Genomic DNA, 18928 nt, shown 5'->3' with positions numbered 1-18928 from the left:
TCCAAGTCACTTAGAAGCACAGTTTCAACCTGACAACTGCTGAGCCCTGGGTCCTCCAATTCCCAAGATACTACTGTAGCTATTGATCTGTTCAGCCACTCTGTTACCTTCCTTCAACTTTGATGCCTTTGTCCCTAGATAAGGGGTTGGCCGTTTAAAACTGAGCTGAGGAACTTCTTCATTCAGGGTTGTGAATCCTTGGAATTCTCTACCCCGGAAGCCTGTGGATGCTCAGTTGTTTAGTATGTTCAAGGCTGAGATTGCTAGATTTTGGACACTAAGGGAATCAAGTGGGAAAGTGGAGCTGAGGTTGAATATCGGCTGTGATCTTACTGAATGGCGAAGCAGGCTTGAGGGGCCATATGGCCCACTCCTGCTCCTATTACTTATGTAAAACCTTTGCTCTCTCCCATTCTGGTCTTTCCTCTTTATATTGTCCCCATCTTTGTTTCCTCAAGTCCAAGGGGTACAAATCTGAGTATCTGGTGCACAACTGGTTTAGCCATCTATTACCTGATCTGCCTGCTATGGGGCTTCGCTCTCTTGAAACCATCAACTACTCCAGAAGATAACCCTATCTACTTTTCTCTGATACCAAGCATTTCCATAAACCTGTCCTCTGCACGCTCACCTTCATCAATTATGAGGAGCTCATGGACATCACTAAGATTGCGACTATACATTCAACTTCCTCTGCTGATTTGCCCTTGCCCTCAACCCATATCTTTTTCTACTGTACCCTTACCGCCGATAACCAGCTCAACCTCACCACCACCTCTCTCGACCCCACCACTATCTCTGATTTCTCACACTGTTTGACATCCAGTACTGGATAAGCAGAAGTTTCGTCCAACTAAATATTGGGAAGACCAATGCCATTGTTTTCAGTCCCCGCCACAAACTCCATTCCCTAGCCACCAACTCCATCCTTCTATTATAAAAACAGAAATGCTGGAAAAACTCAGCAAGTGAGGCAGCATCTGTGGAGAAAGAAACAGAGTTAGCATTTCAGGTCAAAGACCTTTCGTCAGAACTCCATCCTTCTCCCTGACCACAGTCTGAGGCTGAACCAGACCGTTCGCAACCTTGGCGTCCTATTTGACCCTGAGATGAGCTTCCGGCCACATATCCGCTCCGTCACCAAAACCGCCCACTTCCACCTCCGCAACATCATGTGTCTCCACCCTGCTTCAGCTCATCTGCTGCTGAAACCCTCTAGACCTGACTATTCCAATGCTCTCCTGGCCAGCCTCCCATTTTCCACCCTCCGTAAACTTGAGCTAATCCAAAACTCTGCTGCCCGTATCCTAACTCGCACCAAGTGCCATTCATCCTTCACCCCTGTTCTCGCCGACTTACAATGGCTCCTGGTCCTGCAATGCCTGGATTTTAAAATTCTCATCCTTGTTTTCAAATCCCTCCGTGGCCCTGTGACTTCCTCCAGCCCTTCAACCCTCCAAGAATGTTGTTTCAGTTGGATGTGTTGTGGAAATACTACCAAAAATTCTGTAGAGTCAAAAATAATGTAAACCTAAACTGGTATTTACTCTTTACACCAAAATCAATCATTTTTAAACCAAAATGAGCGAGACTTGACAGGCATATAATTTAGCTGATGGAGCCCACTGTAATGACGATTTTATCGGAGGTAATCCTTCACCCTCCATCACACAGAATCCACAGACCGAAACTCCGAATTAACCTCGTCGTAATTCTACACCGGATGTAGCACATGCCGCGCCGGAAATGGTGGTCTCCATGGTGACCAGGTTGTTTGCGGATACCAGAAGCAGCGGGCTGTAACGGCGGCTGCACCGGCTGCGATCAACGGCGGACGGAGATTAAACACACTGGCCGTCAATGTAAGTCACGTTCCACGGTGAATCTCACCGGTTGCGGACGGGCAGTAATCTGCTCTCTCAGAGACCAAGTCAGAAGTGCAGCTCTGTTTCTTTATACTCTCTAAAGTGAAGTGTATTATGGAGACAATGCCATTGTTATTTACACAAACAAGAATGGACAGTATCGACAGATCTGCAGTTTTAATTTGGCCATCACACACTGTTGGTAAAGGTTATTTCACTGATAAAGATAAATCCATTTGTTTTAATTTGATATTTTTGACTGCAATATTTTGTGGAGAATACTTGGGATAAATATTTCCAGCAGTGGATTTATCTAGTAACTGACAGAAGACGAAGTTTGAATGGCTCTTTTTGAAATTGACAGGTGAAAATATATGTTATGTTCCACCTCCTTCTCCATCTCTTTTAAACAAGTTCTGGAATGTTAAAGTAAATTGTAGGTGATTAAAGTAAATTGACCATGACTATGGTTGCTGCAGATAACCTTGTCTTCACGGTCATTTTCCTGGGCAGTGAACATTCCTGACAACAATAACTTGCATTTATATACCGCCTTTAACATAGAAAAATGTCCCAAGGTGCTCCCATGGACAAAAATTGACACCGGGCCAAAAAAGGAGATATCAGGGTCACTAAAAGCTTGGTTAAAAAGGTAGGTTTTAAGGAGGAGAAGGGGCGGGCGGGGAGAGTAACTAAAGTAGTAGACAGGGGAATATGGACTTTCAGAAGGCATTCAATAATGTTCCATATAAGAGACTGTTAACTAAAATTAAAGCTCATGGAATTGAAGGCAAATTATTGTCCTGGTTAGGAGATTGGTTAGAAGACAATTAGTAAATTAAGTAGAAGACAGAGAGTTGGGATAATGGGTATGTACTCGAATTGGAAGTGAGTAGTGGGAATGATTTTAAACTCCAAGAACGGGTGGGTTGGGGATGGGTGAGATTTGAAAATATTTGTTTTTTTGGGTTGCAACCGCAAAATGTTTGGACTTGGCATTCCCAGTGGGAAGCTTGTACTTTTACATGCTGACGTTAAACCCGGAAATAAAGCCGAGTTGCGGTTGCGACCCAAAAAACAACTATTTTCAACTCCCACCTGCCCCCAACCCACTTGTTCTTGGGGTTTTAAATCACCCCCGTGGTGTCCCACAACAATCTGTGCTGGGGCCTCAGCTATTCACTATATTTATTAATGACTTAGATAACACAATAGAGAGTCATATATCCAAGTTTGCCGATGACACAAAGATTGGAGGCATAGTAAGTAAGTAGTGTAGACTGAAGCATAAAATTACAAAGAGACATTAGTAAATTAAGTGAGTGGGCAAAACTGTGGCAAATGGATTTCATACTATCATGGTATCATAGTAGGTACAGCACAGAGGGAGGCCATTTGGCCCATCGTGCCTGTGCTGGCTCTTTGAAAGTGCTATCCAATTAGTCCCATTTCCCTGCTCTTTCCCCATAGCCCTGTAAATTTTTTCCCTTCAAATATTTATCTAATTCCCTTCTGAAAGTTACTATTGAATCTGCATCCACCACTCTTTCAGGCAGTACATTCCAGATCATAACAACTCGCTGCGTAAAAATATGTTTCCTCATGTTGCCTCTGGCTCTTTTGTCAATCACCTTAAATCTGTGTCTTTTGGTTACCGACCCTTCTGCTACTGGAAACACTTTCTCGTTATTTACTCTATCAAAACCGTTCATGATTTTGAACATCTCAATCAAAGCAGGTAAGTGTGAGGTCATCTATTTTGGAACAAAAAAGGATAGATCCGAGTATTTTTAAATGGTAAAAAGTTAGGAACAGTGGAGATCCAAAGAGATTTAGGGGTCCATGTACACAGATCACTAAAATGTAGCAGTCAGGTCGAAAAAATAATCAAAAAGCCTAATGGAATGTTAGCCTTTATATCTAGAGGGCTAGAATATAAAGGGGAGGAAGTTTTACTACAACTATACAAAGCCCTGGTGTCGACCACATCTGCAGTACTGTGTACAGTTCTGGGCACCGCACCTCAGGAAGGATATATTGGAAGGAGTGCAGCGCAGATTCACCAGAATGTTACCAGGGCTCCAAGGGTTAGATTATGAGGAGAGATTACATAAATTAGGCTGTATTCCCTGGAATCTATAAGGTTAAGGGGTGATTTGATTGAGGTTTTTCGGAATTTGAAAGGAATTGATAGGGTAGATAGAGAGAAACTTTTTCTGCTGGTGGGGGAGTCTAGGACAAGGGGACATAACCTTAAAATCAGAGCCAGGCCATTCAGGAGAGAAGTTAGGAAACACTTCTTCACACAGGGTGATAGAAGTGTGGAACTCTCTCTCACAAAAAGCAGTAGATGCTAGCTCAAATAATAATTTTGTATTTGAGATCAATAGATCTTTGCTAGCCAAGGGTATTAAGGGACAGGGAGCCAAGATGGGTGGATGGAGTTAGGATACAAATCAGACATGATCTCATTGAATGGCTCAAAGGGCTGAATGGCCTACTCCTATTCATATGTTCCTATTTCAAATCATCTTCATTGCTAAAGCTGCTTCCAAGAAACTTGGTTTCCTCTTTATTTTCAATTTTTTCTATTCTCCTTAACTATCTTAACTCTCTGTAAAGCCAAAGTCTATCTGAGGTATGATTACTGCTCTCATACCAACATCTTTGTTCCACTTCTAGGAGATGCACTTGGTCATAAGTGGTCGTGCAAAATGGGTGATAGAGAATCGGCCGCCAATTGATGTCAATGGAAAAGAAAATCAGAAGGAGTGTAAATGGGGCAGCTGATTCACTGTCACCCGTTTTGCACTACTACCCCAAGAAGAATTTCACCCCCTTAGATTGACCACAAGGAAAAAATAAGCCATCTGATAGGTGATTCATCTTTTTACCTTTAGCCTCCAACCTCTCTCTTTCTGTCATAAACTTTCTTGACTTTTTTTTACTTGTTCAATATTATTATGATCGGCAATCCGCTGAACTTCCTGCCTTTTTGCACGTAAGCTGAAGATATGCTACCCCATCTGCTGTTCCTCTTCCCTGCATTCTCTGCATTCTCATTGTGTTGAAATCAAGACTCATCATATAGTTTACTACTCTATCTCATTCTCTTGCGGGACCTCAAAACTGTGGAATGCCTTGTTCTCATTCTTCCATCTTTCTTCCTACCGTCTTCAGATTTTTAAAATCTAAGCTTGACATCATCTAATCGTTATTTCCTGATTTATTTCATCATCTTGTTTTACTCATTTTAACCTTGATGATGTCCTGAATCATAGAAGTTTAAGCACAAAAGGAGATTATTTTGGCCCACATACCTGTGCCTCTGCTAGTTCCCACTGGAGCTATGCTCTTTCCCTGTACCCTTTCTTTTTGAAGTGTTTCTCTAACTCCTTTTTAAACATTATGATTAAATTGACTTCACCAGTCACTGTGGTGATGTACCCTTTGCAGAATTGATTTCTGATTCCCACCCCACTTTATGCTTCCTGTACTAATCTGAAGTTTGTACCCACTTTTACCAATTCACTGATCAGTGATAATAATCTTTCAATATCTTTCATCTCAAAACCTTTCATTATTTGAACACTTCTATTAGATCTCCCCAACTCTAATCAATGTCATGTACAGATTAATCATCACCTTGTTTTTTCAATTCAAAGATTCAGAATCCTATTTGCCTTTTTTATGGCCTTTTCCACTTACAACTCTGTTTTGAAAGATCTGTGCATCTGCACCCTTAAATCTCTCTAGATCTATACCATTTAAAGTATATAATCATTCTCTTGCTCTTTTTTCCAAATTCTACCACTTCATTTTATCTTCATTCTCTAAATATCTGTCCACTCCCCTAACTTATCTGTCCTCCTGTGGTCACCTCCATTCTTCTTCATAGTTTGCCATGCTCCTTAGTTTGGTATCATCAGCAAATTTTGATGTTATTTCCTCTATGCCCATATTTTGAGAGTCCCAACAGATCTCTGCGACACCACTAGCTACATTTTTCCAATTGAGAAACATCAATTTACTCCTTTCTATCTTGTAGCCATCACCTCTATCCGTGCCACTATTTTACCTTCAATACCATGTGCATTAAGTATCTTAAGTGGCTCTTTATCAAAAGGTTTTGAAAGTCCAAATATATCACATCAACTGCATTCCCTTTGTCTATGCTCAGTAACTTCCTCAAAGGATTCAATTCAATTAGACAAGCAGGATTTACATTTTATAAATCCATGTCTTTGATTAGCCCATATCTTTCTAAGTGTTCACTAATATTATCTCTCATTTATGGGCTCCAGCAGTTTTCTTGCTAACTTGTTTGGAGTTACCTGGCTCATCCTTTTCCTCTTTATGAACAGGAGCATAACATTTACAACCCTCCAGTCCTTTGGTACAATTCCTGTTTCCAAATAATTTTTGAAAATTATGTTTAGTACGTCTAGTATTTCCTTGCAAATTTCCCTCAGTATTCTAGAGTGTAAACTGCTCGGGGCAGATAACATATGAGCGATAAATCCCACAAACCCATTATGTTTAGTCCTTCATTTTGGTTTCTCAATTTAAAATAAATCAATACAGCACATCTCAAAGGTGGCTGATCAATTGGTTATGGAAAATAGTCTAGTGTGAACAATTTATGTACATGCTGAGGCTAAACTAGGGGAAGTTCTTCAAAATCTAGTTCACATTCTTTGCTTACTGACAATGCTCCCACAAAACTAAGGTACCAGCCTACAGAGACGTTATAAAAAAGATCAAAATAGACATCAACATTGTTGCAACAGGTAACCATAACAGTCAAAACCAATATCACACCAAAACCAGCCCTCTGAGACATCTGTAACCTGATGAGTAAAGTTCACACTCTTTCATTCTGCATCTTTGTATCACATACAATGAGCATACATATTAAACACTATGACAACAATATGAATTATGACTATAGTAATTGGTCTCAATTATTACACAAACAGCCTCAAAAATCAAGTGAAGTACAGACATAGAGGGTAATTTTAGCTTTCAACGATGACGTAAAGCAGGTGATATTGGATTGGCTGCCCATTATACATCCCGGCGGATTTTCCTTTCCATTGAAGTCACCCCTATAGGGGGTGAAATTCAATTTCGACAGGGATGCACAACAGATGGTAGCTGATCAGCTTCCCGTTAAAACCCTGACCTGATTTTCCTTTCCAATGAAGTCAATGAAAAGGAAAATTGGGCGGGATGTATAACAGGCAACCGATTCTCTGCAGTCCGTTTTGTGTCCTGGGCCAAAGTTGAATTTTATTCCTGTATTCTTTGAACTATTTTTTTCACTTTTGTACCTCTCTGTTTTAGTAGTGGGAATCCATTTTAAATGACCTTTTGGAGTAATTAAATTTTGCTGACATTCTGTTTTTCATTAATTTAGATGAAGGCCTCGAAGAAACTTAAAAGTGCCTGTGCACCTGTACGTACAGACATTCAATCTCAACTGCCTCCTATATTCCCTACACCTGCATCAATGCTGAGCAATGAATTTTCTACAAGCAGACTCATGAGTTACAGTTGGGACAAGTATCAGCAACAGCTACTTAGCAAGATCATGTAAGTTGGATGTTCCAAAGATGTGATATTTATTGGATAAGAGTTTCTTTCAGGTTCAAGTAGTTTCCTTAACTTCAGCAGCCACATATAAACCCTGTTGTGTAATGCTGTTGAGATACATTGGGGCTGAAATTTAACTGTGATAGGGAATGCAACATGGCTGTAACGGATTGGGCCCCTTTATATAGCCCACCTGATTTTCCTTTCCCACGATCCACTACCATTTTCCACTCCCACCGAAGTGGAATTTCACTCCCATTGATTTTAAATTCATACTGTTACTGAAGCCAAATGGTAGCAGATCACTTACATAATATTTTATGTTTAGCTCATTTGTGAAGGCAAAATCCAATATTGCATTGCCATCATATTAGGGATTTTTTCATGTGACCTACTAATTCGCCAAAAGACCATTTCATAATGATTGCAATGTTTTTGTAACAGCTGACAACCACTAGTTACACCACTTTTGAGTCACGGAATTGCTGTTTAAAAGTGTGTATTTGTATTGTCAAGGTTCATGAATAATAGCCAGTTGGGCGAACCACATCATAGCAACCTGCACACACTGTAATTATAGCCCAGCAAGGAGTCAGCAGTGTAAAATTCAACTTTGGGGGCGCAAAACAAATGGTAGTGGATCAGACACCCATTATACACCCCACCCAGTTTTCCTTCCCATTGAATTCACTGTGGGTTTCGTATCCACCAATTTGCTTGGAGGTGGGCCATGTCCAGATTTCTGTGTCACACTTTATTAACATTGAGCATGTGAGCTCATGACTTTGTGGGCGAGAGATCTGGCATGCTATGGGCTTTAAAAATTTGCCTCCACAAAAACTAGGCAAGGCTGCAGCTGGCTGTTCAAGCCTATGGTATTTGTGGAGGCGAGTTTTGTTTCACCTAATATAAGACATTTAGAAGTGTGATAGCAGTAGGAAGAGACCAAAGGTTTTTGGATGCTAACCTGAAGGTGCTGCTGGAGCAGGTGTGACTTAGGTGAACTGCAATATTTTGAAAACAAGGACACAGACCTCAGAAGTGTAATTCAAAATGTCTGGCAGGAGGTGGCTAAATATGTCAACTCTGAGAGTAACAAGCAGTTAAAAAGAAGTTTGGAGACCTCACAAGGTCTGCAGGAGTATATCCAAAGTATGCAGGGCACATTGCAATCTAGGGCCCTTTCCCCGCAGCTCTGCACATTTCTTCCCTTCAAGTATTTATCCAATTCCTTTTTGAAAGCCACGATTGAATCTGCTTCCACCACCCTTTCAGTAAGCACATTCCAGATCATAACTACTCGCTGCATAAAAAAGTTTTCATTGTGTTGCCTTCGGTTCTTTTGCCAATCACCTTAAATCTGTGTCCTCTGGTTCTCGACCCTTCCGCCAATGGGAACAGTTTCTCTTTATTTACTTTATCTAAGCCCTTCGTGATTTTGAACACTTCTATCAAATCTCCTCTTAACTTTCTCTGTTCTAAGGAGAACAACCCCAGCTTCTCCAGTCTATCCACATAACTGAAGTCCCTCATTCCTGGAACCATACCAGTAAATCTTTTCTGCACCCTCTCTAGGGTCTTCACATCCTTCCTATAGTGCAGTGCCCAGAATACTCCAATTGTGGCCGAACCAGTGTTTTATAAAGGTTCAACATAACTTCCTTGCTTTTGTTCTCTATGCCTCTATTTATAAAGCCCAGGATCCTGTATGCTTTTTTAACCGCCTTCTCAACCTGTCCTGCCACCTTCAAAGATTTGTGCACGTATACCCCCAGGTCTCTCTGTTCTTGCACCCTTTAGAATTGTACAATTTAGTTTATATTGCCTCTCCTCATTCTTCCTGCCAAAAGGTATTGCTTCACACTTCTCTGCGTTAAATTTCATCTGCCATGTGTCCGCCCATTCCACCGGCCTGTCTATGTCCTCTTGAAATCTATTACTATCCTCCCCACTATCTACTACACTTCCAAGTTTTGTGTCATCTGCAAATTTTGAAATTGTGCCCTGTACACCCAAGTTCAAGTCATCAATATATATCAAAAAAAGCAATGGTCCTGGTACCCACCTCTGGGGAACACCACTGTATACCTCCCTCCAGTCCGAAAAACAACCATTCACCATTACTCTGCTTCCTGTCACTTAGCCAATTTCGTATCCATGCTGTCACTGCCCCTTTTATTCCATGGGTTTCAATTTTGCTGACAAGCCTATTATGTGGCACTTTATCAGATGCCTTTTGAAAGTCCATATACACACATCAACTGCATTACCCTCATCAACCCTCTCTGTTACCTCATCAAAAAACTCAATCAAGTTAGTTAAACACGATTTGCCTTTAACAAATCCATGCTGGCTTTCCTTTATTAATCCAAGTGACTATTAATTTTGTCCCAGATTATCGTTTCTAAAAGCCTCCCACTACCGAGGTTAAACTGACTGGCCTGTAGTTGCCGGGTTTATCTTTACACCCTTCTTTGAACAAGGGCGTAACATTTGCAATTCTCCAGCCCTCTGGCACCACCCCTATATCTAAGGATGATTGGACAATTATGGCCAGCACCTCTGCAATTTCCACCCTTACTTCCCTCAGTAACCTAGGATGCATTCCATCCGGACCAGGTGACTTAACTACTTTAAGTACAGCAAGCCTTTGTAGTACCTCCTCTATAACAATTTTTAGCCCAATTTTAGTCCAGTATCTCAACTACATCCTCTTTCACTGTGTCTTTGGCAGCATCTTCTTCCTTGGTAAAGACAGATACAAAGTACTCACTTAGTACCTCAGCCATGCCCTCTGCCTCCATGGGTGGGAGATGAGGTAGTTAGATGCCCTCCAAGCCATTTTTATCATTCTCTTTATTTGCACTCATCCATTTGCTGTTACCAATGCAGATACTCCAGCGCAAGAATGTGTCCCAAATTCTAATGGAACTTATTTTGATTGTTTCAGTGATTGTAATATATATTCTTTTGCCAGGTTTACATCAGGAGCAATCTCAGCAGGCCACTGCACAGAATTCGCAAGTCTGCGCAGCAGTCAGTGTCACTGTTCTCTTACCAGTCCAAATACCAGGTCAGAAATGTCTACCTGGGGGAACTTCATGATTACAGTGACAAGGGTGTACTGAGTCACTCACAAAGCACAATTGAGCATGAGGAGGTGTTGAAGGCAGAGAAGGAACCTGCTGCCTCAAAGGCCAACTTTAGTCCTCTGTCAGCTGAGGATCCAAGGGTTGCAAACCTAGTAGGGCCTGCTTTACAAAGAAGGATGTTCTTTGAGCACATAAGTATGATACAGTCAGTGGACACTGGCCATTAATCTAGAACTGCCAAAGGCCACAGTAGAGGAGTTCACAGGTTGCATCTGTACAGAGATGATGACACATTCATTGCATAGCAGTTCAACCTGGAGCATGTAGCAACTCCAGGGACATCTACAGTGGAAACCTCAAAGGCAGAAACCTTGGCCTCCGTTATACAACCTGCTGTTTGGTTTCCAAATGTTGGCAGATTGGATTGGGCAAAGCGTCACCAAAGCTTTGTCTTTAGTGTTATCAGGTCTGTTGTCAAGCAGATCAGTGGACACGGTGAGTCATGGCCCAGGAATAGGATTATTGTTTATTATAAACAGTACAATAATTTACGAATTACTGCCTTATTTGATAGGTTAAACTTATATACGCACCTACAAGGTGCAAAGAAGATTCAATGGCTTCATTTTTTAATTTGTTATTATTTATAGGATTGATGATGCACGTAGGATTTATGAAGAAACACTGCAAGAATTTGAGAAACAGGATCCCATTCTTCCTGAGCCTCAGCTGCCTAGTACAGTGAGTGTTTATTGTCTTTTGATAAAAGTGTTCAAAAAGCCAAATATCAAAATATGGTACTTGGCAATATGAGTATAGCGGCACTCAAACAAACAATTCTATTAGCAAGTGAGGCTGTCTATTATTTCTGAATATAAAGAAAGAAAAAGCTTGCAATTATATAGCGTCTTTCATAACCTCAGGACGACCCGAAGCACTTCACAGCCAATGAAGTTTTTTTAAAAAGTGTAGTCGCTGTTACATTGTAAGGAAACGCAGCAGCCAATTTATTCATTACAAATTGATGGGAGACGTTTCTAAGTTTTATGGTTTTCTTCATCCGTCCCGAATCTCTACCTTAGTATTTCCTGCTCAATTAAATCCCCATGCTTCATGGCTTACACTGAAATTGTAAATTTACAAAGAATTCTGAGAATCTTGATTAAACAAAAAACGAATCCATCTCCTGTAGTATTGTACATGGGGAGTGAAGACCAAATGTATTTTTCAGGTGAAGTGGTCCTAGAAGGCAGGATATAATTCAATCAGGGTATGCAGACGTAATTTAGTTGCCATTTTAAGGTCATACATTCATTCCTTATTTTTACATATTACATTGATTTTACATTATTATTTGTAGTTAAAGAGCAAAACTAACGACAATTTTTGAAGCACAGCGGTAAAGTTGATTGGAGCATAGGAGTTTCTCTGAAGTACTGGTTGAGGAGTTGGGATATGTGCAACGGAGGCACAATGGTGCCACCATTGGTGAGTGAGTGTAATTATAGTGTGACAAATAATACAGAAATATCAAGTCCCAACCCACATCCATTATCAATTCCTATGTCCACATTTACAATAGGTAGTTTCCATTATAAATGTGGACATAGGAATTTATAATGGAAGTGCACTCAGAAAACAAGATTTATAATATATTACTAGTTGACCTCCCATGATGTTGCATATGAAGATGGAAGACCAAGTGTAGTCTTCAGGTGAGAGAGGATTAGAGGCAAGGGGATAATTGGACCAGCACATGCAGATGCAATTCAGTCCCCATTTTAAAGTCATGTATTCTGTGCTTATTTCATTTCGCCCATTGTTATCTGGGCGGAAACCATGCAGAAAATCCACCCCAAATATTCCTCAGTACAGCTGACTGAACAGTACTTTTGCAATTTGAAAAATTAGGTACACTGCACCTGCTCAGAGTGCACAGTGCAAATTCAGCCCACAGCATCACAACTCTATCAAATATCAAGTCCAAACCTAGGCTTTTGGGAGAAGTTATGGCATTCAAGTACTGAAGGCATTAAAAGACACACAATCAATTGATTGGATACATTTAATTATGTTATTGTAAAATATGTATTTTTAATTTTAACTTTTTTTTGGTTAAATCCTTATTTTGGACATTAGCAATTTCAGTTACTGATGGAAAAAAGGTCAAATGTAAAAAAATCAGAAAGCATTTTGATTTTGAGAGAATTGTGGGAACATAGTGGCCAGATGTGACAAAAATGGATATAAATAGATAGATATAGATGTCAATTGTCTTGTGATAGTTTCAATAATATGTATTGATAATTTTAGTGAATTTTGGATATTTCTGCTGGAGCTGTATGTATTAAAGAATTATTGGACAGAAATATTTTGATCCCGTATTTCTCTCACTTGCAGATGAACAGCGAGCAAAAGCAGCGAAGGGTAAGTTCTGAGATTTATTGGCGAAGGTTGCTTCTAAAATAACAAGTTGTGAAAATTAAGTTAAATGCTTTTGTTCCAAAGCTTAAAACAATAATGTCTAGCATAGTGTTGTCCAATGGAAATCGCTGACTTGCTATAACGTGGCTACATGACACCGTTTTAGCCACATGCACTAATTTTAGTAGAAAATGCCTTACACACGATGCGGGTAAATGTAGTTCACGTGTATATTTACTTAACAAACATTTACTATCATTCAATGTGAAATTTTGCAACCTTTTTCTTCCACCAAACTTTGGTATTAAAACATTAATTTATCAGACACAACACATCTTATTGCAGCTTCTAGGTTTTTGTCCAGCAGTTGCGAGTGGTACTTTGACTTCATCAGATTGAATGCTGACAATGCTGACTCACACAACAAGATGTGCCAAACCCGCCCCTGCTCTCCATCCAGAATGCTACTTGCCCTTTGCCATAACGTGCCCTGTTGGAGCATCTCGTTATTTCTCGTTATCTCTTCTGCTGGCCTGAAGCAGTTATTCCCATTGGTCGAGTTGACCACTCTGATAGGTCCCCTCTCCATACAATGTTGCTAGTATTTCCATGGTGCTGAAGTTTGCCATTTTCACCCATGTAACTATTTTAGCAGATAACCAATAAGTAGTAAAGCACACACAATGATCAAAAACACTCTCACACTCTGTTTTTCATCTCACCGTTTTACCAACAAACACACAAAAAGGTTAAAGTACACATGCATACACCATGCGAATATGAATATTAAGGTCACATGCCCAACGGTGTCTATTACTGATTTTTTTTATTCACTACTTTAAAATTCAATTAGACACATCTGGTTTCCTAATTAGCCACATGTGGCTAGTGGCTAACATATTGGACAACACTGGTCTAGCTGACTTTTGTTTTATATATAACTGGAGGTATTTTGTTTGACTTTGTGTCACTAAAATATGTGGCATTTTGTTTCTTTTTTCCCCTATTTTAATTCCCATTTTAGATCCCTTCAAGGTAAATATTGGTCCATAACTGAGAATATGGGTAGTGGATCTGTCTCCAGGACTCAGCCAGTGACACTACAATGGGCTGCTATGAGGTGTGCAATTGTGACCAGGGTTGTCTTGCTGACCATTTTTTTATTTGCTTTGCTGTGGGGACTGGCAACCTGATTGAGATAAGGGTGTCAAAAACGTACTTTAAACAAAATTGTTAGATTGCATTAATTTCTTGCTGCACTGTTGCATGTTATAAGTTATCTTTTGCCGTGTTAACTCATGCACCATTTGCCAATTGAGAATACATTAAATGACTTGTTTCTAGGTTTCTACCATTAACTTTCTTAAACTGACCAACTAAGAGCTTTGCAAAACTATCACCTATTAATTTTCCCTCCAGAGATTCCCTCCCTTCCCTGAAAGAGTGCCTCACTTCCATTCATATCTTTCTTATATTCCACACCTGAAATCAGGTATCTACTGGTTGGGTAATTGTGTGGAGGAATGGTATGTAATGGAGCAGAATTAATACATGAGGATGCTCTGACATTATACAGTATGCTAGGAACAGCATGTTTATCATTTTATGACTGGGTCGCATGAAGAGTGATTAAATGGAACAGGACTATTTTCTCTTATTGCAAAGTTTGTAGCCTTACACCTCCAATCTCCATTGTGGATCCTCACTGTCTTATGTACAGCATGTGAAATGGGCAAGGTAAGTGCCTTCACTAAAGCTACAGCCTGCTCAATCCCAACTCCCCCACTGCCACTTTATTTAAATGAACAATCATGACAACGCAGAAGTGCTATTCTCCTAGAAATGAATAATAGCAACAACAAAAAATTCTCACCCTAATGTTCTTGCACCATTTTCTCTCATGTAATTCATGAGTTGAAGTACCATTTTGACGATATTATAAAATAATGTAGAGAATAATGGGTGTAGGAGTAATAAAGCTTTAACTTAATGTCATGTCCTAAGAAGCTACTGTAGCAAAACAACAACTTACAATTCTCTAGTATCCCTCAAATACAGAGAGATGTCTCTGAGAGCTTTACAGGGTGGTGGACACAAAGCAGGAGCGGAAAAAGGGAAGAGTAGATGGAGGGGTGAAAGAAGGTTCTTTTGGAGGCTTTTGAAGGCAGGGAAAGATTAACAAAGTGGTGATGCTGAAGGAAGGCATTCAGGAAGATGTGAGCATTGTGTCTGGAACAATTCTCATTGATGGTGAAGCGAAGAGAATAGGAAATGGGAAGTAGGACAGTGTCAGAGGAGAAGCACATAGGGACAGGGGTAGGCCATTCAGCCCCTCGAGCCTGTCCTGTCATTGAGTGAGAGCATGGCTGATCTGTACTCCATTCACCCGCCTTGGTTCCATATCCCTTAATACCCTTGGCTAGCAAAAATGTACCAATCTCAGATTTTAAATTATTAATTGAGCTAGCATCTACTGCTTTTTGTGGGAGAGAGTTCCACACTTCTACTACCCTTTGCGTGACGACGTTTTTCCTAACTTTTCTCCTGAATGGCCTGGCTCTGATTTTAAGGTTGTGTCTCCCACCAGTGGGAATATTTTCTCTCTACCTACCCTATCAATTCCTTTCAAAACCCTAAAAACCTCAATCAAATCACACCTTAACCTTCTAAATTCCAGGGAATACAAGCCTAGTTTATGTAATCTTGCCTCATAATGTAACCCATGGAGCCCGGTAACATTCTGGTGAATCTGCGCTGCACTCTTTCCAAGGCCCATATATCCTTTCTAAGGTGTGGTGCCCAGAATTGTACATAGTATTCCAGATGTGGTCTAACCAGGGCTTTGTATAGCTGTAGCAAAACTTCCTTCCCTTTATATTCGAGCCCTCTAGATAGGATGCTGGATGTGGGAAGTCCAGCAAGGAGAGAGTTGGAGAAGTCCAGCCTCAAGACAATAAAGGCATGGATTAGGATTTTAGCAGCAGAGGAGGAGAGGTAATGGCAGAGACAGGCAACATTTTGAAGACAAAAGAAAGTGGTTTGGTGACTCATCAGATGTGAGGAAGAAAGTTGAGCTCAGGGTTAATCAAGAAACCTTGGATAAACACTTCTGGGTTTAGGCTGAGGTGGCAGATCAGAGGTTGATGGAGTCAAAGCTGAAGGCACATAGGTATCTGTGGGAGCTCAAGGGTTGGCTTTGGTTTTGCTGATATATAGCAGGAGGAATTTTTACCTCATCCAAATCTTCATGTCAGATGGGCAGACTGGCAACAACTCTGGGGGTCAGTGGAGGAGATGGAGAGGTAGACTTGAATGTCGTTGCTGTGAATGTGAAAGCTGACATTCATGCTTCCATGTAAATGATGAAAAGCATGGAGCCAAGGAAAGCTGGGATACACCAATGGTAATGATGTGGGCACGGGAAGGCGACGATGTAGTGTCAACATTGCAACAGGTAGGACTGGAACCATGTGTGTATGGTTCATGGTGTAGTCTTATGAACACTTGTGATTTTGTCAATGATTCATTGATTTTCCACCATTCTCTCTCCCTCCCTGCTATCCACATGAGTTGTATATATCAAACATAAATGCAAAATTAAAAAAAAAAAAATTACAGTTTTGGGGTTACTGTGATGGAATATGAGAGGGCATTATTTTGCAGTTTGTAACAGAAGAATGAAGAAAAAGCAATTACTCCAAAAGCTTGGTGTTTATCTGAAGTATACCTTCTAATGAGTTCTATGCAATTTCAGTTAAACTACCTATTCATGAAACGATGTGTGGAGAGTAGCCCTGTGGTACCAATCCAGCAGCAGTGGCTGGACTCTATTCTGACTCTGGTACCTCGATCACTGAGAGAAGGAAAGACGAGAGAGATAATTGTACGCGAACTATTTGAAGAAGTCGTCGCGGACTTTGAAAAGAGCATGAAGAGATTTTTGGGTATGTTTTTTTTAAACATAAACTGCACATGAATATTTTATTTATCCTGGAGACCATTATTATATACACTAGATAATAGGAACTACTACCAACTGATCACTTAATCTGTGCTGAGTTATCTGCTCATGTGAAGAATGGCCACTTGGGAGAGGTACAGGAGGTCCATTAGTGCCTGTAAAGCATACCCCAACATGAGTCACCATCTTCAGGAGAGGATCAGTAAGAGGAGAAAATTTGAGAAGAAGAGAATATCATTTGTTACTGTAACCAAATTTAGTGTAGTGGATAGACAACCAGATAGGTGCATTTCTTAAAAAAAATAATAAAATAAAAATAGTTGCACAGTTTACAAATGTTTAAAGAACTAATGTGCTTTAATTTTTTCAATTAAAAAAAAAAATTAGGACAGATTTTGCTGAAAATCTGAACGCTGCACACCATTATTAATGCGTAAATTGGCCAGCAACTTGTAGCGAGGAAGGGATACCCTGTGAATTGTGAATCGCCACAAGTTGCTGGCTGATTTGCGCCGCTCCGCCATTAGGTTTGCGAAAACAGCATCTCCATGATTTTCATGAAGTTGCTGCATTTGCATATTAATTGCCTGTTAAACTCGCCACAGAAAGTTAAGTCTGGTAATTAACAGCGTAAGTACTCTTTTAAGGACATAATAATTGTTAATGACTGACAATCAACTTCTCTTGCCCAGAAAGTGAACAGTTATAAGTGTGGAGTTTCATTTCTTCAGGTTGTGAATTGTTTTTGGAGATTTAAAAAATATCAAATTTTAAAATTTAAATTATTTTCTTACTTTTCTTTTCTGTCTCTTTGATAGCTGATCCGCTGTCAGAGCCCACAGGGTCAGTGCTGAGAGGGGTGAGTGGGACGGGAAGGAGAGTGGCAAGATTAGCCCTCACCGGGTGAGCTGAGCAGGAACGTTGGTGAGAGAATAGGATGCGACATATGGGGTTGCTGCTCGTAAGGAGGCAGTGACAAATGCCTCGATGAGCTCTTTGGAGGATGCCAAGAGAGGCACAGAGGGAAGCTGTCTGTTTAACTAAGAGGGAGTCAAACCTGGGACGATGTTAGGAGAGTAGGAGGGTTGAGGAGTGCTGGAGGGTTGGGATAGGGATTTTGTCGGGGTGGGGGCACAGTACTCGAGAGAGAAAAAACAAAAGGAGGCATGTAAACAGTAAACGGGTAGTAAGAGGAGGGGTGGGACTGATTAGGGACCAAAAAGGAGATCTACTCATGGTGGCAGAGGGCATGGCTGAGGTACTAAATGAGTACTTTGCACCTGTCTTTACCAAGGAAGAAGATGCTGCCAAAGTTTCAGTAAGTGAAGAGGTAGTTGAGATACTGGATGGGCTAAAAATTGATCAAGAGGAGGTATTAGAAAGGCTAGCTGTACTTAAAGTAGATAAGTGACACTTTTCTGCGTCAAATTTCATCTGCCTCGTGTCCGCCCATTCCGCCAGCCTCTCCATGTCCTCTTGAAGTCTATCACTATCCTCCTCACTGTTCACTACCCTTCCAAGTTTTGTGTCATCTGCAAATATTGAAATTGTGCCCTGTACACCCAAGTCCAAATCATTAATAAATATCAAAAAAAGCAATGGTCCTAGTACCGACCCCTGGGGAACACCACTGTACACCTCCCTCCAGTCCGAAAAACAACCGTTCACCACCACTCTCTGTTTTCTATTACTTAGCCTTGGAGGGGTAAAGAGAAAAGAAAAAGGTTATATAGGAGTAATGGTCTCCGGTCCGGAGTGGCAGCCAAAACGCGCAGGGAAACTCATGTTACATAGGTGTGGTTACATAGCAAGATGAGGATAGATATGTCTTGGTAATAAACAGTGAATGGAGAGGAGACAGTGGGAGGGATTCCAAAGTTAAAGTCAGAGGTCCTGTGGTGGGATAAGGTTGACATAGATAGGGTGGAGTGAGCTTGGAGCATCGACGAACTGATGACCAGGTTCGGAGACGGCTGTGGAGGGCAAGCCAA

The 18928-nt window shown here is 40.7% G+C and overlaps 1 protein-coding gene across 1 annotated transcript in view; it reads left to right on the top strand.

Annotated features, from left to right (window-relative positions):
- Positions 1 to 1807: 1807 nt before the first annotated feature.
- Positions 1808 to 18928, top strand: part of dnah12 (dynein, axonemal, heavy chain 12) — a 239166-nt gene continuing 222045 nt past the window's right edge. The window contains exons 1-5 of the mRNA XM_067998764.1: positions 1808 to 1862; positions 7285 to 7460; positions 11203 to 11293; positions 12953 to 12979; positions 16731 to 16920. Coding sequence (XP_067854865.1) covers positions 7285 to 7460; positions 11203 to 11293; positions 12953 to 12979; positions 16731 to 16920 — 484 coding nt within the window. The 5' untranslated portion in view covers positions 1808 to 1862. The remainder of the gene's footprint in view (positions 1863 to 7284; positions 7461 to 11202; positions 11294 to 12952; positions 12980 to 16730; positions 16921 to 18928) is intronic.

This window comes from Heptranchias perlo, chromosome 17 (genome assembly GCF_035084215.1).
Source record: "Heptranchias perlo isolate sHepPer1 chromosome 17, sHepPer1.hap1, whole genome shotgun sequence".
Taxonomy (NCBI): Eukaryota; Metazoa; Chordata; class Chondrichthyes; order Hexanchiformes; family Hexanchidae; genus Heptranchias; species Heptranchias perlo.
Note: the sequence above shows the minus strand (reverse complement) of the source record. Positions and strands in the feature narration are given on the sequence as shown.